The 27,808-nt window shown below is 42.8% G+C and overlaps 1 protein-coding gene across 1 annotated transcript; it reads right to left on the bottom strand.

The window, feature by feature from the left end:
- Window positions 1–332: 332 nt before the first annotated feature.
- Window positions 333–27,808, bottom strand: frem1a (Fras1 related extracellular matrix 1a). Its single transcript, XM_041965317.1, has 37 exons — window positions 27,750–27,808; window positions 21,597–22,050; window positions 18,843–18,937; window positions 18,430–18,740; window positions 17,173–17,369; window positions 16,602–16,925; window positions 16,403–16,511; window positions 15,516–15,647; window positions 15,039–15,383; window positions 14,796–14,938; window positions 14,429–14,625; window positions 14,250–14,340; window positions 13,981–14,148; window positions 13,682–13,890; window positions 13,490–13,583; window positions 13,130–13,382; window positions 12,729–12,932; window positions 11,548–11,733; window positions 11,270–11,466; window positions 10,965–11,175; window positions 10,133–10,277; window positions 9,895–10,036; window positions 8,886–9,081; window positions 8,441–8,705; window positions 7,693–8,110; window positions 7,194–7,395; window positions 6,968–7,112; window positions 6,750–6,879; window positions 6,573–6,645; window positions 5,275–5,439; window positions 4,903–5,111; window positions 4,739–4,786; window positions 4,473–4,655; window positions 4,104–4,235; window positions 3,670–3,785; window positions 3,403–3,488; window positions 333–2,882 (listed from the first exon to the last, which is right to left on the bottom strand). The coding sequence occupies exons 2-37, from the start codon at window positions 21,837–21,839 to the stop codon at window positions 2,680–2,682; spliced, it is 6,567 nt and encodes a 2,188-aa protein (XP_041821251.1). The 5' UTR covers window positions 21,840–22,050; window positions 27,750–27,808; the 3' UTR covers window positions 333–2,679.

The raw sequence follows: 27,808 nt of genomic DNA, 5'->3' as shown, positions 1-27,808 counted from the left end.
AGGTCAAATTATATAATAATACCACTATACGATCATATGGTTTGCAGAATGTATAGAGAAAGACTGTAATGACACTGTGGTGTATATGGGTGTTTATACCAGTCTTTTAAAAAAAAAGGAAATATATGCAGGCTGGAGCTTTCAAAGGCTACAGCTGTGCTGTCGGTGACCACTGTGTGCTGTTAATTTTTCTTTGCCAGGAAATATATGCAGGCTGGAGAAATAAAGGCAGTGCAAGAGCGAGAGCAAATGCTGTGTGGGCGTGCCATTCTTCCTCACTGTTACACTTACAATTAAAACACATCTATTTATTCAATTTGTATGAACACGAATGTAAAGGCAATCATTTGTGGAGTTACGTCTTGTAGCCAGTTCATGACAAACAACAGCGTATCCATCCGCCCAGCACGTCTGTGTAGCATCTCTGGCTGCAGTGCAAAAAATAGTTCCAGCATGCGACTCCCTCTAAAACCACAAACTTTTATTCAGACATTTCTGTCGCTGTTTTTATATTTTGTGTGCATATTAAACAAATAAGATGCAATATCTTTATTACTGAACTTTAGACGTGTTGATAAGCCTTGGTCAGTCTTTATGCTGAGATAGGCTAACCACATCCTGACTTAACACACAGACATGACATTAATATCAATCTTCTCCTCTTACTCTCAGAAAGAAAGAATAAGCTCATTTCAAAATGACGACGTGTTATTTTCAAGTTCAGATCAGAACAAACACTGACAGAAACTGTAAATGAATATATGAACCGGCACATTTAATGATAATGATACCATACAATGATAGGGACAGTAGAGTAGAGTAATGCTTACATGATAACATAGTGAACTGACATCAGTTTAACAAAAAAAAAGCTCAGGTATATTAGAAGTGACAAAGAAAGAAAAAGGACTTTCTGATAGAAACAGCACAGAGAATAATGAGCCCACTGAGCGTGTGTGATGAACTCCCACACTGCAGCCACAGGCTATATAATGTGACCTGAGAGCCCTCTTTATTCAACGTCTGAGAGGCACTAAAATCACTGTTACAACCGAATTATCCAAAGTGCCGCTCTCTGCTGTAAAAGTGATGGATTTTAGTCGTTTCCATGTATGAAAATATGGGCCATGGCTGCAGATACTGTATGTAAACTAAGTGAGCAGCTGCTAACGCACTTAATACATCACATACTACTCCATATCAGTCAAAATGTGACTGTCTCAAAACTTAAAGGACTTCCCTCCTCACTGCCTGATGGCCCAAAAGCTGCCATCACACACACATTTCAGGTTGAAACACTCACGTACGAACGGAGACGCAGCCGACGCACATCACATACGCTTATCTGTTGAGTTTTATCTGGACTTACCGAGCTGAGGGGGATCTGGCGTATCTCTTCAGCGCATGCAAACCTCTGAGAAGTGCTTACAGCTCACATAAAAGGCCCTCTTTCATACCCCGGCTGCAGATCACATGATGGGGATAATCACATTGCTGCTTAACCTTGTGGTTTACAGGACCCACTGGCCAAGTTCTCAATAACACTGATAGGTCTGAATTCTCAAAAACGGAACAACAACACCGGCTTATAACCAATGAAGAAATGTCAACATTATTAAACAAGATCCTGAGCCATTGCTGACTGTAGACAATGGCCTATTATTGGATTTAGAGGTAACATTACTTGTACAATCTGAGTTTATTTTGGAGCAGATGATCACTTACATATGATCTCTTACAACACAGATTAGAGCCTGCTGCCTGAAATCTGACTGGAGGAATTCTCACAAATACTGATGTGATTCTTCCTGCAATACTGTGAGGATCATTTTTAAATAAGACCGTTTCATGGGAATCTACACAGTCTACAAATGAAAACAATAAACAAAATTTTCTGCTTACAGGGCTAATAAACATGTCTGTGAATGGAAATAATGAATTTTGACGACGTCTTCGGTGAGAGGAGGAGCTCTGATGTTGAGACAGGGATCTGTGAGCAGTTTAACAAGAACAACATGAGCCCCTCTGACAAAAAAATGCCTTTTGGGCCTCCATTGGTCCCCCTTCCCACTAACACCAATACGGTCCGCGCACTGTCCCATCAAGTACAGTACAGCAGCTCGGACAGAATATTATCTATCAATCATCTTGTGCCAGTAAACACAAATTAATTTAGGAATATGTACAATTCAAGCGCAATATAAATTACATGAACATAAACATAACAAAAGGCTTAAAATTAGATGTGGACACAGGGGGGCTTAGATAATGTTGCAGAACCGATTTGCCCATGAATGACCTGGACCACAAACCAGCTGACACACAGTGAGTCCGGGGGTTTCAGAGCCCCTGATGGTCACAGGCTCCTGCTGCTAATCCAACCTTGGTTCTGTCTGAAATAAGCAACCAACTCTAAATACATTAAAAAAAAATCTTGTGAGCTTTACATACAACATATAACAATACCTTTGGTGGTTAATTAGAGTAAATGCAGTTTAGACACAATAAATGTCACAGAGTTCATTCTAAATGATACGAACAGCTCCAGCAAAGTTCCCATTGATCCTTATTGGAAACTGTTATTGCAGTGTAAATGTCCTGAGGATCAGTCCTTCCTCCTGCCGCTCCTCTGATACAGCACTGAGGCTTGACGCTGTGATGCTGCGGACGCCGTCAGCTTCAAGTTTTAACCGAACACACGAACTGATGACCCCTGCTCGTCTTGCAGTTCCTGATTTGCCACTTCGCCCTTCTCCACACCAGGACGCACTTTTTGCTTCCCTTCATTTTGGACCGAGGGGGTGTCTTTCTCCAGTTGGTGTAGCTGACCGGCTCACCGCCCACCCACTCCCAACGTCCTCGGCCCTCTCTGTCATTCAGGCCTTAAACAGAAGGAGAGAATCAGTCAGGCAGAGTAAAGACGTCTGGCTTTATAATGGGAAAATGCAGTGTCAGGGGAGTAATGATAACATCTCCTCACTTAACAACTACAAGTGGTCACAATGCACCCAATGACCAAATATTTACTCCTGCTATAGTTTTTTTAAAATGACATCTTCTGCACTTTTTTGAAATGTGATGGCTGACTTTTGACCTCAATATATCCAACATTATGTACCGTCATTCTTTTTTCCCTCATCTGACCACACTGATTTGGATTGTATTGTGTGAGGAGCTTTAACACCATCCAGTGGTGGGTGGGGTTGGGAGGGGCTGGATGGGTCGGGGATTTTTCAGATTTTCCTCCTTGTCCCAGTTGTTTTCTCCTCCTCAAACAGTGGGAATTACTTGTGAGTCGTCCTCTTTTGCAACTGGATGTGTTATTTAAAAAAACCCCAACAAAATACCACAGGATGGTGTCGCAACAATAATAATAATTAATAATAATTGAAAGATATCCACCTATCCAGAACGGCTTTCTCCCGCTGAAGTCCCACAGCCAGTCCATGTCGGCTTTAGAGAGAACGCTTGCTAGAGTGCCTTTATATCTGAATCAGAAAGACAAGAGGGACAGTCGAGCATTCTGAAGGATGTTTCACGGTGCATATAGCTCAGATCATATGGTTTTTATGCGTGATGGACAACAAATCAGCAGCATGAGTGTCCATGCGTGCTGCTCAGTTGCTCTCAAACATGCAGAATGTGTGCTAGCTCCATGCTGAAGCGTACCTCTCCCTGCACGCCCTGTTAGCCGCGCTCCATGTGACCTTGTGCTCGGTGCTGAGGGTGTAGCAGCGGCCACCATGAAAGGTCCAGCCCTGAGGACACATCTGAGCACTCACCATCTGTGTTCCAGGGGGAAACCAGAGATATAATGGCATGAGTGATTTCAAATGAATCTTTAAGAAACTGTACCAGAAATCTTAAGAATAATTCACGACACAGACATTTCAGATGGAGTTCCACAAGGTTCTATCTTACATCCACTACTTTTCAGTCTTTATGTGAACATTTATAGGCATCACTCTAATCTTTGGCATTAATTTATGGATGTTAGAACCAATTCTAAACAAATCAGAGAGCATATTCATTGGTCCGCTGTCGGAAAGAGAGACATTTTCCCATTCTATCAGTAAATTCAGTATCATATCAGTAAATGATACCTGATCAGTCGGTGCCCAGGGTTTCCAGGACACACCGTTGCAGTGAAAGAGCTGATTGGTAGTCTGGTTGAAATGCAGGAGTCCCATCAGTTCTGGCGCACAGGGCTTGGGCACTGAGTTATCAGCTGTAGTCTGTTGGCAGAATTCATTTGCTGTTGCTTAAAATGGAATGCAGTATGTTTTTCTGTAGTAATCAACCATAAAACACTCGATAAGGCAAAGAAAGTTTGGAAGGAGCAAAAGCAAAGTGCAAATTTTTCTCTTAAAAAAGTGTTTCTGGCCCCAATCACAAAGCTGAAAAAGAAAAAAAATACTCTTTACTCACTCAGTGTTGATCAAAGAAGCCAAAAACATTACATTTATACTCACACGTCTTTTTGCCAGTGCAGTTTTTTGCAGTTTTGTGGTCTTTGTTTGATCTGACTTTGACTTCGTATTCACTGCTGATGCCTGCTGCTGTGCTCCCCTGCTAACCACACGGATGTTTGCCTTCCTGCCCTTCCTCGATGGGGAGGTGTCGTCTTCTACTCGCATTTGCATGATCCCATGATACTGGAATTAAAGAGACCACAGAAATGAAGACGTCTGTGACTGAAAATGGTGAAGTCAGGTTAGTATCAGCTGCTGCCGCTTACCGTGTAAACTATGTCTGTCCCATTGTGAAAAACTGATGATGGTGCAATCTGAAAGATGAAACATTTCAGAGATAGTTTTGAGTTTGGGGCAAAGCCACAGAAAAGGAAAATGTCAGCTTGGATAAAGTCAAATCCACAGCTGATCTTGAAGGACAGGTACTTACAGACTTTGGATTGCCCAGAACCTTTAGTTTCTTTTTTTGGACATCTGCTCGAGGCCTGGAGATGCTGTCTCCGCGGGTCCAGATTACTGAATCTGTGCCGAGGGGCAGTTTCTCCAGTTGAATGGACCCATGCTGGGGGTACGTGTCCGACCGAATCTCTTTTCCTCCAAGGACAGGAGCCTCCCGATCGTGGTCCAGCTGGCACCCTCCTGTGGTGTTTATGTTTGAACAGTTGTTGGTGTCTTTGGCCAAATATCAACTGCATTTTAATGTCAAATGTTTTTCTTTGGTGAGTAGCCATGTAAAAGTGACGCCACTTTGCAAAGGATCCTTTAAGATCTTAAAAAATACCCCGCTGGGGTTTATTTTTACCTCTTCCTTCCTCCTTCCTCCCCGACTCCCTGATGGTGACTTGAGCCTTGTTAATGCTGCCGATCACTGTGCCTTCAGGGGAGACCAGCAGCACTTCAAACGCCTCCTCAGCCTCCTCAAGGTCATCCTGAATGATCTCAGCTTGCCAGCTCCTCTTTGACACTCCTGTATAGACAGAAACATCACAGCGGTCTCATTTATTGTGACTTTTATTCTGCAGCACACAGTAAGTGCTGAAATGAATTCTGGTTTTAATGTGACTTTCTGTGATTGAATTTTGTACTTTCATAAAGTTCGGTGACTTGCCAGACAGTAAAGAAAAAAGACACAACAATCTGATACAGTCAAGCCAAAGCTTTTAGCCTCCAGCAGATTTTTGCTCAGCTTTCACTTGGTTTAGTCACGTCACATGACCTGAGTGAGGACTTCTGATTATATGATAACAGGTGGTTTGTATATGAAGATGGTAACTCCTGTCTCTGTAAAGATGGTCTGTGGGGTCACTGTGGGGTCAGATGTGATTCTGGATCTTTCTCTGGACGTCCTTGTGATTGTGATCAGTGCGAGTGGCTGATGTTTGTGCTGTTCATTCGGTCTCTGGTCCAGGGCTCCACAGCTGTCACATGTGATTTCATGCTAATGTCACACACCATTCCAGACTTCCAGAGGGTCCTGCCTTTAGGGCAGGCATGTCAAACTGATTCCATAAAGGGCCGTGTGGCTGCAGGTTTTTGTTCCAACCAAGGAGGAGCACACCAGGCCAACCAATCATCATCAAGGGATCACTTAGTTATCAGCTGATTAATTGATTCCAGCCAGGTGTGCTCCTCCTTGGTTGGAACGAAAACCTGCAGCCACACGGCCCTTTATGGAATCAGTTTGGCATGCCTGCTTTAGGGCGTACCAGCAGAAATCTTTAGGTGCTGAGGGGTTTGTGGTAAGTGCTCAGACAGTCCCTCCACGTAAGCGGGATTCTCACCATCCACTCCTACCAAGACCCAGAGTGCCCCTTGTGTACCCCTCTCTCTATCCTCCCTCTCATTGGTAAGATGTTGTGCTCTGTGGAGGAGGGTCCTTCCCACTGATCTTATGGCTTTCGGGTTGGAGTTAAACCTGAGATACTGGTCCGTGTGGGTGGGCTTTCTGGACAATGTGGTCGTACTTCCTATGATGCAATTTATTAGTATCTTTTGACAAAACCTGATGACATAAACCAGTCTATATGTGTAAAATCAGTGAAGTGCCCGCGTTTTTTTACTAAAGCATAAGGCAGGTTTCCTCTGTTAATGAGCTTATACCTGGATCAAACTGAATGAGGGAGGAAGAGCTTATGAGGAAATCTCTTCCAGCTCCTGCAGTCAACTCCTTTACCTGCAGTGCAGAAACACGATACAGAAACAGGTCAGAAACCAAGCATCAGCTGACGGAGGAGTTATATATAATTATAAAGTTTCAGTAGCAAATGACTTGTAGACCTTGACAGTGATGTATGAAGACTCTGCCAGGTTTCCTTTTCGGATGATGTCCAGCGAGACGGTCCCCTGCTCCTCACACACGGAGTACTCAGGCTGAGACAGCTCCACGCCGGACCAGCTGAAGTCAAGTCTGCGAAGACGAGGTGGAGCACAGTGAAGACTCCACTGCTGATTCAAGCTATCGTTACAAAAGTCAGCGTTGTTGCTGTTTTCCTTACACGTGAGAGGGCCCGGTGTTCCCCAAAGGATCAGACACTGTGAACTCCAGGCTGTCTGAGAGAGACTCCCGCTCTGGGTTGATGATGTAGGCAATAGTCCTCTTGTTCAGGTCCATCTGAGAGAAGCGCTGTGGTACAAAACCCCCTGCAGGAGCAGAGAGGAAGGTTTATTTCTTCATTCTAAGCTAAGATGTGGTCTATATAGAAGCGACATTTATTTCCCCACCTGTGGTGATGTTTTCGAGATAACCAAAGTAGGGCGGGCGAACGATGCAGAACATCAGCTCCTCTTCTCTGCTGTCGCTGTCCCGGGCCTTCAGCTCATGAGAAGACAGAAAGATCCCGTGTCGCCCATCAGCTAAGAGCTCTGCTTTCCAAAGAGGAAGCAGCTTCACGACCTCAGGAGACGATTTATCCAAAGGCTTGATCTGAAATTATACACAGTTTGATAATAAAAGAGACCGGTTATTATGAATATCATGGACAATGAAATGATGTGACATATATGTGCCTGTATGATAAACACAAACATACATCAGTTTTTCAGAGCACAATGATGCATACTGTAAAAAAGAGCCCTACTGGACATCTATAATGACATTTGTAACTGAAGATAGGATCTCTGTCAGCCATATTGGAAGGTTGTGACCAGCTGTGGTTGCTGGGAGAATTGTGACACAACCACAAAGCTTCTAAACACACAAAATACACCCATCAGCACCTACCTGAATTGTGAAGAACTCAGGTGCCGTTTGTAACCTCCCATCCAACAGGAAGCCCCGATTGGTGCTGTCAGAGGCAGTGAAGGCAAATCGGTCGATCTGCGATGGCCCTCCATCATGTTTATACGTCACCTCCAACTCCTGTATGTTTCTCTGGGTGAAGTTTGAGCCAGCAACGAGTGTAGTGCCACCTAAAAGCAGCCTGCCATACTGTGGAGGCTGGAGGAGGACAAAGGTCAGGGCATTGGGTGGAGTGTCGGGGTCAGACATGGCCAGGCAGTCAGGACCCAGGATCATAGAGGAACCCTGTGGAACTGAGAGGCCTTTGTTGGAGGACAGGGAGGGCAGGACGCGATCCACCATTTCCACTGCGATCTCAAAGCTTCCATTTCGGCTGGTCTTACCATTACTCACCACAAACCTGCAGAAACATACATGAGACTGGCTGTTAGGCTGTCGAACAAATCACCGTACAAACTGCTACTGTCACTGTCCGAAATCAATTCTGTTCTGTTACAGTCTCCTCATCGCCCCACACAGATCTGATTTCAGCTGCCACTAGTTTAAGTTTTATGTGCAAATTGAGAATGTGCTGCAGTCGGCAGGATTTCCAGTTCTGAACCAAACTACTGTGAATGCTTACACACAGACTGTGTCAAATCTGGGTTATGTGAGGAAAATCTAACTGGAACTGATAAAGTCTCAGCTGCAATGTGAACTGCTAAAGCTGCGCAATGACTTCTAGACTCACTGAAAGGTTTCCGTGGGTGTGCTGGCACGGTTGTCATGCACATAAGCCACAAGGTTGGCTGCTATGTCCATCTGGCTGAAGGTGGAGATGGCCAGTCCAGGATGTTTGATGTACTCTATGTGTCCATGAGGAGGAGGGTTGGTGATGACATACAGGAGCTCCTCAGGCTTGTCTGTGCCATCTGTGGCTAGCAGCACATCTGTGGTGAGAACCACACGATCCCCACGGCTGACGTTCACCGGCGTCACAAAGATGGCAATATTTCCTGAGAACGATGGTGGAGGAGATTTTTAAAGACTATGTTACATCTGGAACCACATCAGTATGAACCGCCGGGCAGAGGGCGGGGAAATATGATGTGACCTGGCAATCACAAGGATATCAGAAGAGGACAATTTGATCCAAACCTACGTCTAATGAGGAACTGAAGAGTGAAATACAGTACCTTTCTCTAGATCTTTGACAGAGATGTGGAAATGCTGTGGTGGTGACTGGTTCTTTCCATCCGACAAGTAGAAGACAAAGAAGTCCTGTGTTTTAGCGCCGTGCAGGCCTGTGTGCTTGTAGCGTAGAAGGTTCATGTCCAACTTGTCCTGGGTGCAGTTTCTCCCTGCTGTCAGTGTCACCCAGTCCTGACCTGCCTGAGACAGCATCATCCACAGTGAGGATCAGTGTTTACAGTGACGGCTCACTACAACCCGATTCCAAATAAGCTGGAATGCTGTGTAAAAGCTTTTTCTGCAGCAAAAGTGAAGTAAACATGACAAAAACATGATATAAATGCTCCTTGTAGATGATTGGCTGCAGAAAATGTACATGTCTAATAACACTTTAGTACAATACAATATCACAGTCACAACCAAAGTGTGACTTTTTTAGATTTACAGTTCTTTCTTTCAACTGCATCACCATTCAGTAGCAATGTTACTTTGACAAACGTACAGTAAACTGATTTTCATACCACATTAACAGCCCTAGTCATGAATATGTCAGACGTTAGCACTGTTTTAATAGTGCATGAATTGTTTTTTTGACCACTTGAGGACAACAACAGGCCATAAACACTGACAAACATTATCATCACTTAACTCAGCAGACAGAGAGCGACATTAGCGTTCATTTAGAGTTGTATTTGTGTCAACCTGAAGAATTAAAAACCAACATGTATTCTCTTTTAGCTCCACTTTTGGTCTCCACCAACACCTGAGAAAAATTCCTGGCTGCAACATGCTCCACTATTTTCATCAGGTAGTGACTATCGATGTCCGCCCTCTGTCTGTGACGGGCAGGTAGTGTACAGAACTGCTGCAAGTTCACATTTTCTCTCATTTGAGGTAAATGATAAGGGCTTTTACTGTGGGACAAATGATTCACTGTGTTCTCATGACTTAATACAGCAAACCTCACATCGTTATTCAGTGTATCTCTTTAAAATGCTACGGCACTGCACCAACCTTAACCTGAAGCAGTCCTTGGGTAGGAGCACTCTCAAACATGTACATGACCTCTGAAGGAGGAGTGTCACTGTCTTGTGCAAAGAGAGTCACGCTGGATATAAGCCTGGCTTCCCCTGGCTCCACCTCCAGGCCGTTGTTCCTGAAGGACGGAAGATTGAGACAAAGCTGACTTTTCTTTTCCACATTCAAGCATGCGATGAATAAACGGGAGACATAATGACGGTGTTAGTCCAACCTGATGACACGAGGCTCCTCGTCATTGACCGGCAGCACTTTGACCATCACTTGTCTGTGGAGGTGGTGCCTGCCATCAGTCAGCCGGATGGTAAAACTGTCCTCCATATTCTCTGAGTCATCGTGCATGTACATCAGATCCATACCTGAAATCCAATGATACTACAGATTCATTTGACTTATTGAAAGGACGAATAGTGACTATATTTACTTCTATAAAGGCTTGCATTTTATTTTCTGCCGTTATAGTATTATGTCCACTCAGAGTGGTGCGCTTACGATGCCTGATGGATAAAAGCTGACCATCAGACAAACGACAAAGTAATTCTCTTATTCTACAATCTGGGTCTTGTTTTTGTAGTTTCGGCAGACATTGTGAATCAGTTAGGTTCAGGTTTCATGTTTTAACCAGATTTAATGAGTATTCTCTAAATTCTGAGCGCACATGAAAAGTCCATATAATATGCAGTGTCAAAACTGAACGAATAAATACAGTAGAAATCCATAAAAAATCTGTATTTCAAAGTATTTGCAATTTTCATTAAAGACACGTTGAATTGTTGAACCTGCATTAACAAACTGCTCATCGCATGTGAACGTCACTGCATTTGTGTGGGTTTTTTGAGACTTGAGACCTCTGATGTGTCTCAATTCAGTGAATTATCTTGCAGCCAAAAAGATGTCTACTGTTTATATTTATAGACAATGAAAAATATTTATGTGTTCAGTCATTTATATACAAATCCTAAAACACATTTGTGAATCCTTCTGTTTGCATTCACGAATACTGAGAGTGATCTGACTCCATACTGACATGCTGTTGCATGTAGTACCATTTGTTAGATCCGTCATTGTAAAGTCGACCACTGACGATGGAAGACCGGCCTCCCGCCTCTTGTGGACTGGCTTTTCACCGCTGTGGTTGATGATGCTGCCGTGCTGCGGGGCTTTGACCACACTGAAGCTCAGGATGTTCTTGGGGACATCCAGATCCATCGCGTGTAAAACTGATGAGTCCAGCTGCTTCATTTCTCCTTCGCGTACCTCGTCACAGAGGGACATCAGTGAGTATCTCATGAACAAAATGTGATGGTAGCGTCTCATTTGGTCTTCAGTGGAACCGACCATTACAACTTACTGTGATGTTGCGAGCCACAAACTCTGGGATCTCATCGTTTGTCGGGTTAATAATGATGTAGAAGGGGACGTGGGCAGAGCTGTGTTTGCCGTCTGATACGCAGAGCATGAACTGGTCAGCCGTGGGCTCCATCCTCTGGTGTCTGGACTGTACGTAGTTCACATGACCGTCAGTGATGTCTTTGTATGAAAAGGAGGCTGGGATAAAAGAGGTTAGACAGAAAAACACGTTATTTTGTGCTTTGGCCTGTCTGATGAAATGTTTACCATACTGCTTACCTATGCTTATGCCCGTGTTGCTTTTCTCAAAGCCTGGACTGGGCAGGACATTTTCAATGTAGCCAAACTGGGGCGGAGAAATCAGGCTGACCACCAGCTCGTCCAGGACGGTGTCCACGTCAGAGGCCTTCAAATGAGATGCAGTTATCGGGGCAGTCCCTCCCTCATCCACTATAAAGATGTCTCCTACAAACAAGAGAGGAACAATCATGGAAAAACATCATGTTATAAAATTACTTTGACAAATAACATGATTGCCATCCCCGACATATTATCATCTTAGAAAGTTGTTGTGGCTAACGAGTTTCTAGTACAGAGACACAGAGCAACATTAACATTCATTTGGATTCATGTTTGGTACACTGATCAAATATCTCCTTTTGGCTCTGGTCTGGTCTCTCCCAACCCTTGAAAAAACATATTTGGTGATTTAGCTGCTTATTCTTCACCAGCTAGCAGCTAGCTTTGTGTGTTGTCCAGTTGCTACGCCTACTTAACTCACAGTTTTTTGGGTTTTTTTTGATAGTAGAAGCTACAGTAGCTGTTTTTTTTATCCTTTTACAGCTAAAATGTAAGTATTTTTGCAACAACCAAAAGAAATACGTTAATCAAATAAGCATAATTATTTCACTCAGTCTAATTCAAATAAGTTAGTAAAACTGCTGACTTATCTTAAAATTCACATGTTACCTATGTTACGTTGATTCTATGTTTTGTTGGTTCAATAAAATAAACAACTGTAAACAGATATCTACGGTGTCATTTTTAAAACCACTTTGCTGACAGACCTTCCTCCATTTGTCATGGCAGGAAATCTAATTACACACATTAACAATGCCTCCATTCCATTTCAGTGTCACAGTACGCCACTGAGCACATATGAGTAATGATTAATGGTCTCAACTACAACTGGGTTTTTCCTGCAATGAGATGTCAGTATTTCTGCACTGAAAAGGCCTATTAGAATGATTGTGGTACTGTCACACACACACAGACTTCTAAGCATAGGTGAACATAAACATAAGTGAAAACACCTGTACAGGTTGACCCTGGGTGTGAGTGGCTTTAATGATTTCAGTATGTTTCCTTTTGCACGATGTGGTGTTATTTACTTGTTTCATTTGTGAGTTGAGTTAAAGCTCGAAGGCAGACGGCATTTGGCTGCTTTAGAAATAGCCCACCTTTTGTTAGGGAAGGGGGCTGGCTGTCGACCGGGAACACTGTGATCTGGAGGTCGTACACGGGCAGGCTGTCCCGGAGCTGAGCCCTGCCTCTGGTCCTGGTGGGACGTCCTTCACTGCAGCACAGAGCAGAGTTTTCTGTTTCTCCGTCAGAAATAACAAAGGTGATGGTGTCATGGCGAGGAGTAAGTCCAATCTCCAGTCCTAAAACCACAATCATATAAAGAGCTTTTAGACAAAGTCCCAGATTTATTGCACTGAACACCTGAGTGCGACGCCCCTTTCAGAATGCCATTTGAACGATTATCTTGTCTCGGCCCTCTGTGGAACAGCAGGCTTTTCACCACATCTTCATGCGTTTCCAAAACCCTTTACCCTCAAGCCCAGCCTCCGCTGCCCACCTGTGTGTTTGTAGGTGATGATCCCTGCTGTGATGTCTGCCTGGATGAAGCGATCGACGATGACGCCGTCTCGGAGCACCACGCCGTGATACGGCTGCCGGGCGATGAGGAAAGCCAGGCTGCTGTTGTCGCTGTCTGCATCGGTAGCATAGATAAACTCTGCTGTGATTACTATTTCCTGTCCCTCTCCACAGCTGAGAACTGGTTTCAAACCGGCAACCAACACCGGGACCTCGTCATTGATGGGCATCACCTGGGGATGGCATGTGAGCCATGGTTTAGCTTTTACTTTCATTTTATTGACTGAAAACAAAGCCATTAAGATAGTCCATTGTTAAGGAACCCCAATTATTTTATTACCTTCACTTGCAGGACAAACGTGACTGAATTGTTGCCATCAGTTGCAGTGAATTCAATGTTGTCCTTGACTGTTTCTGAGCTATCGTGATTGTACCTGAGTGATGAAATTGCAAATTAAAGTGAGGGTACCTGATTATTTGTCTCCATTCATATTTGAAGAATAAAAGACATGAATGAAGCAAGATATCTGACCTAACTTTAAAGCTTTTCAGGTCTTGCACAGTGAAAACATGGCCTGCTTTGAGCGGGAGGCCGCCCAGCTGCAGAGCTCCATGCTGTGGTTCCCTCTGAAGCTGCACCCGCAGGGCTTCTTCCATGGAGTCCACATCTGACAGCAGCAAGTGGTCGGGGCCGAGCCAGCACTCCCCTCCCTCATCCACAGTCAGAGGGTTGGTAATAACCTGAAACAGAACATAGGCGCACTTCTTCTTATATATCCACATAACCACATGCAAGAAGTGAGATAAGAATGAACGAATTTTCTTCTCCACCTGTGGGGGCTGGTTGTCCACGGGCACCACAGTGATGTTAAAGCAGATCCCAGTGACAGTTCTGCCCAGGTGGTTGGTTACAGAGAGAATTAACTGGATGTGCTGGGGGTAAGGGCCAATGTCCATGATTGGAGGCATGTAGGCTACTTTCATGAAGTTCACTGCATGCTGGGAACAAACAAAAAAGAAGAAAAGGATATATTGTGGAGAAGTCAGCCTCACTGCATGTACCTGTCATGTCTTCCTGAATAAAAACCTAAAAGAGTTACCTGTGTGAAGAGCCTCAGCACTGGCGCGCTGGAGTCTTTAGTGAATTTGGGTATGCTGTCGACTAAGAACAACCTCCCCGCATCCAGACTGCTGCAAGGACAACGACACATAATTCAGACAGAGTGGTTTTCCATTGTTTGTTGTCCTGTGTGTTTTCTGAAGGGGAGGAAATACTAACCTGTGAGGACCGGTGTAGAAAGGTGGAGTTGTAACCGTATACGTAAGCTCGCTGTCTGGGGACTCCTGGTCTACAAAGTAAAGCTGTTGCCGTGTTATATGGACCACTTCTGTTTCTTTGATCACAAGACACCGGCTGGAACCAGGAACCTCTTTAGGTGGTTGGTCCGGAACAGGCTCTATGTGCACCATCACCACCTACACCACAGAGACACCATTGTAGCAGATCTCTGAATGAGTTCCATGAAGAAATTTGCAAAGTAGAACAGAAATTCAGAGCAGATGTTGTTCCCATTAATTTCTTTGAACACATTTTCATTTGAACTCACTAAATGACAGCATTTTAGAGATGTGTTACTGTTACCTACTTGAGACTCAGACAGGTTGGGGGGGTCGTGAAAATCCGACAGTACCACCTCAAAGGAGTCATCAAACACCTCATTTCCTAGGTGTCGATAGTAAATCATGGAGTGTGACAGGTCTTTCTGCAGAAAGTGGCTGACAGGATAACCTGGATTAAAACCAAAAGAAACGTGACAGGATTTGGTTAAAAGCAAAGACTCCATGTACCATAAAATACATTTTACAAAAAATGAGTCCATTCTTCTGACCTGTGAGCCCTGGTCCTGGAATTTTCATGACCTCTCCTGCCTGCGGGGGGCGGGTGATGTTAAAGAGGATGTAGTCATCGCTGGAGTCCATGTCTGAGGCCTGGAGGGTTGAGCCTCTCAGCAAAGCCGTCTGGCCCTCAGACACCTCCAGCAGCATGTTGGTGATGAGGAATGGAGCGGTGTCGTCCTTCGGCAGGATCTTGATGGGGAACTTGTGTCGGGTCTGATGGTGGCCATCAGTGATGCGGAGGATTATGAAGTCTTTGGTGGAGTCACTGTCGTCGTGGTGATAGCGAACCACGCCAGCTTTGAGGTCATTGACAGTGAATGTGAAGCCCTTTCCACCTGGAACAATCAAATGGAAACAACAGGAGAAAGGTGACTTATTCCTGCTTTGCAAAGTAAAGCATTTTAGGGGATTTTACTCCAAATATAACTGAATGTTTCTATGTCCACTGGAAGTTGTTGCGTCAGTACCTCTGACAGTGAGCCGTCCGTGCTGCAGGCCGTCAACAGTGATGATTCGAACAGCATTCAGGTTGTCGTTGTCCACAATCTGGAGCTGCTCCCACATTATAGGCCGGGACTGACCCTCTAACAGACTGAGACCTGTAAGAAGTGCCCATAGAAAAGCTACTTAGCTCAGTATACTGTACAAGCCAAACCTCATTCTGAAGGATAGCAAAAACAACAGAGAGCTAAAGCACCAATGCTGGAGTGTCCAGCTTTCTGTGTTCAGCCAACTTCTAGACTACTCAGTTGACTCTCCTTTGCATGGAGGTGATTTGAAGTGTCTGTCCTCTTTGGCGTAGACGCTGGATTCACGCTAGTTAGATTTATGCTGTTCAGAATTTCACAAAGAAACCTCGGCTGAAGCTGGCAGATACACACCTGGCACGTTAGTGCCTGACATAACTGTTATCACACGGGATAGCTAACCATTAGGCACACAAAAAATATCAACATTCATTTGAGTTGTGTTTCTGTCCACTTGATGCTTTTAGCTCTGTTTTGGTCTTCGCCAAGTCCTGAGAAAAATCTTTAGCCGCTAAATGTTTGATCTTCATTAGGTAGTTGCTCACTTTGTCTCTTGTTTGGTGCTAAGCAGGTAGTTTGTAGCAGATTTTTCACAGCGTTCTTGCTGAAGACAGCTGTCTGCTGCTGAAAGTAAGTACTGCCAAACAACAGTTACTTAAAAGAGGCTTAAACGCTCCATGGAGCTGCTACGTCGGGTGATAAGTCCCTATGTCACCACAAGTGATTATTAAATAGTTAATAAAAGTTATACAACTTAATTGCTCCCATGCATTTGAAAAAGCTTTGTGCAGTGAGTAATGTGACACCGTTAGCATACGTTAGCATACCCATGTTCCAAGACACTCTGGGTGCATTCGTGTCCGCATTCCTTACAGATATGTGAACAGTCATTGAAGGGCTCTTCTCGAAGAAAAAATCATGCACCTCAAATTCCACCTGTGTGAAGATTACAAAGATTTTCAGAAACCACTGACAACACCGAATAACTCTTTTACATACTGCACAAAGTATGAGAATGGGTAGTACCTCATAATTCCGCCGTTGGGTATGTGAGGAGTTCGGAGGTTGATACCCAATGAGCATGTCGTTGAGATCGATCCATGTAAAGGAGGAGATTGGCCGAGTGTGATCAGATAGATGGGCGATGAAGCCGTCCACGGGGGGCTTGGTGATGTTGAAAACCAAAAGTTGTTTGAGAGATTCCTCATCTTCGGCGTCTAGCGTAGCAGTGGAGAGCGGAGTGAGGATGAACTGGTCCACTTCCAGGATAAACATGGACATGAAGGACGGTTTGGGAGGCTGGTTGGGCATGGCGCCAACTATCTGCACTGGAATCCAGGCCTGTTCTGACTACACAAAGAAAACACAACAACCAGAACTTCAAATTAAAGTTTACATTTATTTGAGCAAATCTGGGCAGCTCTATAGTTTGGATTCTTTTTTTAAGACTGGAATCTCTTATGGAGCCCAAAGCCCAATATATCGCTATAACCATAATTAATACTTAAAGCAAATACCCATATATAGTCACAGTGCTGCTACAGGCAATAAGGAACAAAGAAATGCAAAATTGCTAGCATTAAAACAGCCAAATTACCTGATATATGCTGCCACTCCTGGTGTCCTTAAGGTCCAGTCTGATTGCAATGTAGTCCACATTTGGAGAAGGAGGGTCTATGTGCTGATACCTCAGCCCCATCACCAGGAAGTCATCACAGGGAATTTTGGTGAACTTTACGAGCTTCAGACCCTTCAGGCAGTCTTCGGATTTACACATCGCTCGAGCTTTATTATCTGAATAATTACACGACCATACAGAAATTACACAAATATGACATCACCTTTGTATTTTTGTTTGATCTATTGAGCGTGACATTGGGATATTCAAGAGAGATTTTCTATACTTTTATTGTCACTAAAGGGACACTACAACTCAGAATGTTGAATTAATCTGTTAAGATGCAGGCCTTAGCTATGGGAACCTGAATCCACTGATCAAGTGATTTATAGTAGAAATCCCTCCAAATCTCTTTGATGCTTGAAGCCACATTGCACAGGACTACAACTTGGTGCCTTCCTTGGTAACATGAAAAAATAAAAAGTGGCAGGCAGCCTCGCCCCAGTGAATCTGACCGGTACCGACTAAGAATGTAGGGTGGTGTCTTTTTGTGGTAAAAAACCTCAAACACAGGGGGCTTCTTCATCATATCCTCAAATCCTCCTCTCTGCTAAATGTGAAGCGCAGTGATTGGAAATGTGAACAATAGAGCATAGCCTAAATCAAACCACTGCATTGCTTCTCCAGGTATGTTTTTCTTCTACTGTAAGTGTCCAAACAATTCACGGGATGTTAGAACGTAAGAATGTAATGTTAGAATGTAAATTTCTCTTTGTGTAAATTTCTCTTTGGAGATTAATAAAGTATCCATCTATCTATCTATCTATCTAGAACGAATAAGATGTTAATTACCCTTTGTGGTTATTTTTACAGTTTATTTTGATTTCATGCTGTGGGGAGAACTAGCTCCCCACAGCATGATACCACAGATAAAACACAAACAATGCTGCTCCCTTGTATATATTACATGGATCAACAGCTGGTGAGGATGCTGATGTTTTGCCTGGAACATGTGTCTTTACCCTCAGTCTTTTAGCATCATCGCAGCAGCCATAAAGCATATATTTAAAAGCCTTAAACAGGGTTCTGTTTTAAAATGTGTTGGTGATGTAGCTTGTGTTTCTGGGTAACATTTGACGTGTTTTGTATCGGTGGAGTTTTTACTGTTCACTTATAGATAAGCTGAACATGGGGGATTTGCCCTCATCAGGTGTTTGAATTGCAGTTTGAGGTTACCTAGCTGCTGACGTAGGTGGATGAAGCTCTCTGGCTCGTCCCCTCTCTTCGTAGCTTTCTCTGGCTCTCCGGTGACCAGTTGGCCGTGGGCTGGCAGGTGGGTGTCACGGCTACTCAGATGGATGCTACACTCAAGGTTGGACCTCTTCTCATAGTGGAAGGACACCACATTGCCATCCACAGCATCAGAGAGCCCGTAGAATTCAGGAACCTCCAGGGATTTGGGCCCGAGCTTTATGATGCTGCATTCAGGTTCCATAATGTCCACATGGAGTGAAAACACCTCCATGTATGTCTCTGTCTCTGTGAACCTGGTCACGAAAACACAGGATGATTGTGCTGTCACACCAACAAGAATGGGAAATGGAAGCAAATAAACGTCTTCCCATTTTAAGGACATCCAGGTGTTGTACCTGTACAGGCGAAGCTTGACAGTGTCCTCCTTTAACAATGGACAGCCGTTATGGACGTACTTTACCTCATCAGCCAGATAATGGCAGTCAAACACCTGAACAAGTAAAGGGCGAAATCTTAATTATCAAACACAATGAGTAAGTTAGGACTACAGTATGTAGAGCTACATGGACATTGTTTAGCTGACTTAATTGTTTTAATGAAACAAGACTATGTAACTTTGGCTGAGCAATACACAATAGTGGTAACTGCTAAAATGTAGCACAAAATATACAAAGTTACACTGCAATATCTATGTAATTTTCATTAGCTAACATTAACTAACCATAAACTGCTGGTGATACAGCCAGGTGGGTTGTAGACATACAGCACTGGAGTGTATCGAAGTGAGAAAGGGTGCATTGTGTGGACCATTGATTTAACTTTTCATTTGTTTAAGGAAGAAACTGGATCTCTTGCTTCTAAAATTGCATCGTTACTTGAACACTTTAGCATTTTAGCATGGTTTCCATTATTTTCAAACTGTAAAATATAACCAGATTTTCAGTTGATCCAGATTAAAACCAGAACACTTTTTGTTTTGGCATGAAGAGACCAAAGTAATAGGCAGATGATGGTAAATGCACATGTCATCCCCAAAAACAATGCCATAAAGGTCGTCTGTGCAGGCAGCTTATTAAGACCCATATTTATGTGTATTGTTAGGTGGTGACCTCTAGTGGCCGCAGTAACTATGACAGGAGCAAAGGTGGAAGGCGGCTGATGTAGTATAAAGAGTCTGCCTCGTGAGTATATCTGGTGGATGGAATGATGGGTCATACCCGGGACTTTCATTTCTGTTTGTGTCCTTTGTAAAACCAAAAGTCAATATTTACTCATCTTAACTTAGACAGCGTATTTATATTATGTCACATACTCAAAATAACTTAACTTAAACCCACAGTGAAGAATTTTTGGCCCCTCTGGCAGTGGGAGTAATTACACAAACACTGTCAACGTGCTTTTGATGCCACAGGCTCTGCTGTGGCCTACTGCGTTGCTACAGTTGCTCCTTCCTTCAGCTCTGGCAAACCGATCGTTGCTGGCTGATAGCGTTGCTGGCATGACTACCGGTGCACCAGCGTGGTAATGTCTCCACACAAGCTAGATTTAAAAACTCTGGTATACTGTGAAATACAGTACAACATCACCTTAACCAACCTTGTGTGGATTCATTAGAAATGGCTTGAAAGCAATAGATATTGATTTATATGTTAAGTCCCACACTCCAGCTCTAACTTATGTAACACGCTTATTTTAACCTAAAACATGATCTGAGGTATGAGGATGTGTTGGATAAATGACTTATGAACTTATTGTCAAATAACTCAAATCCAGTCTCAAATAGTTCCAGCATAATGAACTCAATGAACTCTTTCTTTTTAACTCTGAATCTAAATATGACCAATAACTAAACGTTAAATCCTTAATGAATTGAGCTGTACAGTGTAAATGGCTTCAGTGTCACCAACTCATATGTAGCTAAACTCAAAGCTACCCAGGTATGTGAAAGAATTAAATGAAGTGTGAACCTACTAATCGACGTGAGTGTTTCAACTTTAATCCTAAACTTTTTTTTTTAACTTTTAAGCATGAGAAATGAGTCATCCTGTACATTCAGCAGGCGGCTGTATCTGTCAGCACAGACTCATTAGAGAGGAGGCAGCTCGTCTACCTGGAAAACAAAGCAGGAAGTATAGAAAGGTCCCCACACCTTCTGTTCCCCTCGCTTTGACAGATACCTGTCTTGTCCTGACTGAAGACAAGGCCGCTCAAGGAATGGAAATATACTGCATCTCCAAGCCAGGACTGTATACGATGACAGTGAAAGTTCTTAACTAGGTTTTCACACTTAGTCTTGACTTAACTCAAACCTTAAACCAAATGTAATACTTGGTTGTATTTAAAGATTTCGTTTAGACTTGTTTCAAGATGTACATAAAGTATTCTAGTTAGAATAATAATTTGTGTCTCATATGTTTTTCCACATGTAAAATTCCTGAATCAGTGTATTTATTTTTCATTTGTCTCCTGCCTCTGTGTATGTGCAGTGGGGGCTTCGGGCTTCCACATCACACTTGTGTAATTTGAGTATTGAACCAGGATTGGCTTCCAAACTAGTTGCGATGTCACAAATCATGTGCATTGGCCCACCTCTTAAAACTGGATATTAATTAAAAATAGCAAATAGTTGCAAATTATGTTTTGTTGTAAATACAGTACATGACATTTCTTTCATTTGTTTCCACTATTTTTTTTTTCACAAATATAGCACACAATTACATTTCTAACAATACTTATCCAGCAGAGCAAGTTAGTAGTATTAGCTGTGTGCCAGTAGTAGTATACTGGAAATGTACTGTATAAGTCCACCTGTTATTCTATTGTTTTCCTTCCATCTTTTAAATCACAGCCTTGCTGTGCAAATTTAATTTGTTTTTGACAGATTTTATGTGCTTTTATTTTGCCAAAATTCATACTTCATGCACCGAGGCATACAGCTGTGGGATCTTCATAACATGGTCGAATCTGCTACAGTGGTGAAAAATAACCCAAATATAAATATATAAATATTACTTATTTTCTTACATGTTAGCTATCAAACTGCTGTGGGAGCATGCATGCTGTCAAACTGTACTGCTTGGTTTTACAGCACATGGTCAGTTGCCTGGAACACACTGGGGTTTTTCATTAGCAGAAGATTTTTCCATTACCTGAGGCATGAGTGTCCCCACTCGTTGAGTTATGGGCTCATTTAACACCACTTCCACCTTGCATGCATCCTTGTGAGGGGGAATATGGAACTGCAGGTCACCCTCCTGCAGGAAGGCTGCCTGCCCCCGTTTCACCTTTAAACCCTTATTGACTTTCACAAGGGAACTGTGCGATAAGCAGGTCATTCCCAACAGAAGCAGTGGAAGCAAAGTCCAGGCCAGTGTTTGACCCCGTGAACCCATCGCCGTCAGTCACAAGCCGACGTCCTGCAGGGTCTTCAAGGACTGGCTTGAAACAAAAGGAGGCTCGCTTTCAGAAGCCCACATCAGTCGCAGACTATAGTAAACCGAGGGATGTCTCTCTCCTGGGAAGAAGCAGCATTTTCCTCCGGTTGTATGTTGGTGTTATGCCGTGTGTTTGGGAGCTTTACCACTTCACACGATCGGTCAGGAGCTGTAAAAGAAATTAAAAGTTTCAGATTGTGGCATTTCTTATATTAAAAAAAGTCTACTTTAATGCTCTCTGTCATCTGATTTCTGTAATATAACCTCAAAAGTGCAAAACACAACATTTGTTAGCTCTGTTTTGGTCTCCACCAACTCCTGAGAAAAATATCTGGTTTTTGCATTTGTCCTTAATATTTACATGTGTCCTGATTCCTCATCTCACTCTAGTAAAGAAAACTAATGTTTATTGCCAGTGCAAAACAATAACTACATCACTGTAGTGGTGCTGCATCTGATAAAAGTTTTATCTTGAACAGCTTGTTCTGCAAAGGGAGTAATCTCCATCGTCAGCTCTCCATCATAACTTCAAATTCATATCCGCTAAGAAGCAGCCAATACCACACAAAACAATATAATTAGACAGAGCTACTAGGTCTACAAGCTGGAGCATGAACGAACATCAATATAAACACACCCTCAAATAAAGGAATGCAGCAGCACCGCTGATTTCTGACAACAACCTGAAAGAACAGTTGCTGTTCATTGTTTTTGTAATTATATGAGAGAGAAGAGCAATAATCAGTGTTTTAAACCAGCTTCAGGCAGGTTTCAGATCTATCCGTAGACTCTGCGGCTTACTCTGTGCTCAGGGTGCCAGGAAATGTGTTCATTACAAACAAATGTTGGCCTTTCCCTGTGGCTAAACAGGCTCTCTAGTAATGGCATGATGTTTCTCAGTGACATTTGACCTTTACATAGAGTCACCCCCCAGTGTGGTCCTTTCCACTATACAAGACTTTTAATCTCTGCTGGAGTTACCACACTTATTAAAAACAGTAGGGGACTGATGTTCTCTAAAACCATCTTTAAAGCTTCCTTTAATAGAACCGAAGAGGCCTTAAATTGCTCCCCTTCTTTTGCAATCATGGCCTGTTTCATTCTTTGTTGTGTTTGCTGTTTGCTGCCTCTTTGTGTCTACACTGTAAAAAAAAACATTGTTTTACAGCGATTTTAATGGAAACGTAAAAATTCGGGTAGCAAAAGTTGGCAAACACTTAGCATGAAAATACAGTAAAAACACATGTAAAACAATACAGGCAACAAAGTTTCCACCAGTTGGTGTGCCGCCACTTTTAAGAGCGTGACACCTACTTTCTTAATGTTTTTGCGTCCTCAGGACAAGGCTTTTTCTACATATTGAGCATGAACTGTACATTTTTTGAAACACGCAGTGCAGTGTTCATCACCCAGGATTAAAATACAGCGTCTAGCAGGACTGAGCGAAGTCAGTGTTCAAAGTCAGAGTTACTCAACCAGACAATGAAATCCCCAAATTCTTTGCAGTTTTAGCCACTATTTTCCAGCGCAGTCTGTCAGAGTGGTGAAGCCTTCCCCATCCTTCCTGCAGGAAGACTCAGCCTCTCAGGGAGGCTCTTTTTCATGTTACAAACCTGTTGCCAGTTAACCTAATTACCTGTGGGATGTTCCACCAGGTGTTTTCTTTTAGAATTTCACAACTTTTCGAGTCTTTGGTTGCCACTGTCCCAACTTTTTTTTTTTCTAAATGATCATATCATTTCAAAAAACAATGAAATTTCTCAGTTTCAACTTCTGATATGTTGTCTTTCTACTATTTTTAATGATATATGAGGGTTGCAAATCATCACATTCTGTTTCTGCTTATGTTTCAAACAGAGTCCCAACTTTTTGAAAACTGGGTTGTATATGATTTTATGGTATTTCTGTCATATTTGCTGGTTTATACATTTGTTTATATTCTAAAGATGTTTTGTATTGAGAATGCCAAACTTTTTTACCATTTTTTAAAAACTTTCTTTGTTACAGTGTAGTTTCCTCTTTCTCTGCAGGGATCAATAAAGCTTCATCTACCTCACCCTAGACCTCACTGAGGACGTGGGATTGAGTTGTTTTGCATTTGAAAAAAAGGGCTTTAGATGTCATCCGGCCACATTCCTTCAGCACTTCTCTAGGACACCTATCCTCTCTTGGAGACCTCACACAGAAAGCACCTTGGACAGAAAAGCACCTTATAATCAGCCTCTGCGTTGGGGAACATGTTATAGCTTGTCCCCATGAACAATGCTTGTGTTGAGGGAGCTGGAAAGATCATGTTCAAGGAGCTGAGTGCAAAAACAGGATTCCAAATGGTCATGAAACACCTTCACCTCTACCTCAGACCCCACCGGGAGTGCTGCTAATATCCTGCTCAGAAAACTCTTGGTCACATTTTTTAATGTTTTATCTTCAATTTGAAGATTATTCATATAAAAAACTGCAGGTCCAGCTGAAAACAACGCTATTAACATAGCTCCTGAAAAGCTCACATTTGGGAGGAATTTGGTTTCACCTGACAGCAAGAACGTGTACTTTGAACGAATTCCTGTGGTCTTTGGTATGTAAAATGTCAGCAAAGGAATAATTTGTGTAGTACAGTCAGCGAGGATTATCAAGTGTCCACATAGTTTTGGCCATAGCATGGGGTTTTATCAGTGTCACAATGCAAGTAAATTTTAATGACAGTCAGTCTGATAAAGAAAAAATAACAGCAGAGCACCATCCTCCCTTCCAGTCTACACGAGCACACACATGCCACATAGCATGCAGCTTTGTGAGTAATGAGATGTGGAGTAAACCAAAGTCCAGCTGCATGCCGGAGGTGAGAGTAGATCACATTTTAGCAGATAACACCCTGTCCAGCATTGTGCCACACTAAGAACCAGCATGTCACTGTTATTTACTCAGCCTTATGGCACAAAGGCCTCAGTGATCCATCCTGTTAAAGATTTGGATGGCCCACTGACTGATGTGAGTCCCGGTGGGGAGGCTGCAGATGCGAGGTGGGAGTGCTGGGAAAGGTCCAAAGGTTAAGCTGCCTGGAGCACTCTGAGGGTCTTGTCCCTGTTTGTAGTTGACTCTTTTCCTGTTTTGGCAGAGCTTCACGTTACAGTCGCTGTACAATATAATGTCAACACGATGCATCCACAGAAGCTGTACTGTTTCCTGTCATGTCACTATGGATTTAGATCCCAGCCAGACGGGCAGAGACCACCAACCTCACCTTAAATTAACCTGACACGTCAGGAATGAACTATTTTCTCGACTGACGCATCATTCAGGAGGAGGCTCAGCATCTGCTGAGTGTCAGAGACCGCCGGCCTAATGACAGGCTGGATTTACATTCCCATAAGCTTGTGCTAATACAGCATGCACTCCCTAATCCAAACCTAAACAAAACATCAGTGTTGCATGTCATGGTACCACTCTCCCCAGCTGTTTCACATCATCTTAAAAAGAGACTCTGACTGGGAGGCGTACATACAAAAAAAACAGCATCCCCACTGTAACCCATAGTTTTCAATCCTGTTCACCTATATGCAGAAAAGACAATGAGTTGAATCAGTGAGATAAATATATATAAAAGTGCAGTTACATATGCAGATTGCACAGGCAGAAGCACCGTCCATGTTTTCAGTGAGTCATTTTTACATGTGTGTGGAGTGTATTACTTCCTATATTAACTGTATAGTTTGCACAATTACAACCAGAATCCATGTCAGCAGTTACAGCACCAACACAGGCTCCATCTGCTGTCTGTCAGCTGCCAGTCACCATTTCATCATCTTTCAATATTTAAACATGAATATGAATTTTTACAGTAAACATAAGTTGAAAAAAATATATATCTCAATTATGAGACCCCCCAAAAAATGGGATTTGGATTTAGGCCCTAGGTGTTAATTAGGGGGCCCGTCACCACCCGGGCTCCCCATATTTCACACGCTGGTCAGGACTGTCATAGGTCTCAGGCTATCATAGCCTATTAGCTGTGTTACAACACAGCTGTGACGTGCTAACACAGTTATCAAGCTATAGCTGCAAGATAGCCAATGCTCAGCTGTTTAGCCTGGCTGTAGCCTACATTCCCAGCTGGCTAGCGTGTTAATGGTTAGCTTGACAGCTACGTTAGCTAACTAGCCATCTAAGTAGATACTAAGTCACCAAGCTTCGCACCACCTGTTTCGCAAATACGTGCCGATGAACTCCTTGTACAACTTTCTGGCCTTCGAGTAATATTCAGCTCTTGCTGAACAGCCAAAAGTGACAAATACTGGAGACTAGAGTGGTCAAAGCTAAAATACACAGGGACTGTAACACAAGTAGAAATGTGTAGGAAAGTAAGCAAACATCAGTGATGTCAGTTAGGCAGCACAATTGGTGTATGATTTGCTAACCTTAGCAAACATTAGCCAGCAATAGCTACTGGTCGCACCAGACCAATTAAGACTGCAGGAGCATAAACTTCTGAGCGTACTGAACATTGCAAAGGCGAGATCATTGTCATTATATTCATTATAAAATTGTACATAGTCTGATGTCATCAGGGATACCTCAGCTTTTTAAAAAGTCGGCATTCCAACCTGAGCATGTGAAGGTTTTAGTATGGAGGCATTATGGGAAATTTAGGATCCAGTTGAGGTAGATTAGGGACTACAAATCAGGATATCTCAACCTCTGCTGCTTAGATTTTACCTATTTTTAAAAAAATCTGTCTCTTGTGAGTAAACTTTTTAAGAACTGAAATAGTTTTATGGGACCAGCCCATCAGATAACGTGTGTATATTCAAAAAAATCAAAATAAATTGGATATTTTTCCAAACATTTCTACACTAAGCTTCTTTGAACTGAAAAAATGCTTAGATTAGATAGATAGACCGATAGATAGATAGATTATGGACAGTGTAGCCATTAAGATTAAACATACATATACCATCTGGAAAAAGCATAGCATGTGCTTTCTGTCTGTTTATCCCGCCTCCCCCTTGGAAAGATAACAGCAAAAGCATAAAATATAAATCAAATGGCAGAAAGGTCAAATAGCAGCTCATAATTCGACCCTCATAATAAGTAACCCTGTCGTAACCCAGCAGAATTTCACTCTGTCTTCCCCAAACCACAAACTAGGGATGAAGACGAAACGCACAGCTGTGAGGGAACGTGATGTGTCACATAACAAGTGGTTTTACTCCACAGCTGGGAATGCCTGCTACATCCACTCACAGCGACGGCTTCTTCTTCTAATCTTAATAATGACAGGGTCCTTAGCAGCCAGCAATTTTCAAAGAAAGACAAGGCCATCGGGGAAGAAGAAGGTATTCTGCTGAAAACATGAGCGGAAACATTTGGCTGCCGTCCAGCAGTGTAGTCCAGAATGTGCAACAGAAAGCCTGAAAAAGCTCCCAAACACTCCCTGACTGCTAGAAACAAGAGCTGAGGATGTGATGAATAGGTAAAAGTCCAGTTTTGTGCACTGGTGTATGTTATAGTGCTCTTGCATTGCAGAAAGAAGCACATATGTGTGGTTTGATCTTAATGAAACACCTTATACTGACTAAATTATTTAAATTATTTAGACTACAGGAGTTTACTGAGGTTTCACTTGATTGTTATGCTGATAAATAATGAGTTTTGCGGCACAAAGAGGCAGATTCATCAGCAAAATTAGAGTGATGAGAGAGAGGGAAGCGAAACAGATGATGAAGAGAGACAGACAATGCAAATTAAAAGGAGGAAAACTGTTTTTAAAGGAGGGAGAAGAAGAAAAAGACATCCAAGCAAACATCTCATGTTCCCGAGCAGGAAAGATCCTCAGTGGAGATCTACACATGCATTTAGACATGTCCTTACCTGATCTGCTAACACCTTGCACCTCTCCTTCCTCCCTACCTGCCTGTTCTCCTCTGCCT

The sequence above is a fragment of the Chelmon rostratus genome, chromosome 23, assembly GCF_017976325.1.
Source record: "Chelmon rostratus isolate fCheRos1 chromosome 23, fCheRos1.pri, whole genome shotgun sequence".
Lineage (NCBI taxonomy): Eukaryota > Metazoa > Chordata > Actinopteri > Chaetodontiformes > Chaetodontidae > Chelmon > Chelmon rostratus.
Note: the sequence above shows the minus strand (reverse complement) of the source record. Positions and strands in the feature narration are given on the sequence as shown.

Bases quoted from the DNA above. Each gene is read 5' to 3' on its own strand.
- frem1a (XM_041965317.1), bottom strand. From the start codon at position 21,839: ATGGGTTCACGGGGTCAAACACTGGCCTGGACTTTGCTTCCACTGCTT. The intron at 17,370-18,429 runs GTAACCTCAAAC...GTAATTATTCAG, and splicing joins CCACCTACGTCAGCAGCTAG to ATAATAAAGCTCGAGCGATG. The intron at 5,440-6,572 runs GTATAAGCTCAT...CTGTCTATACAG, and splicing joins CCTCATTCAGTTTGATCCAG to GAGTGTCAAAGAGGAGCTGG.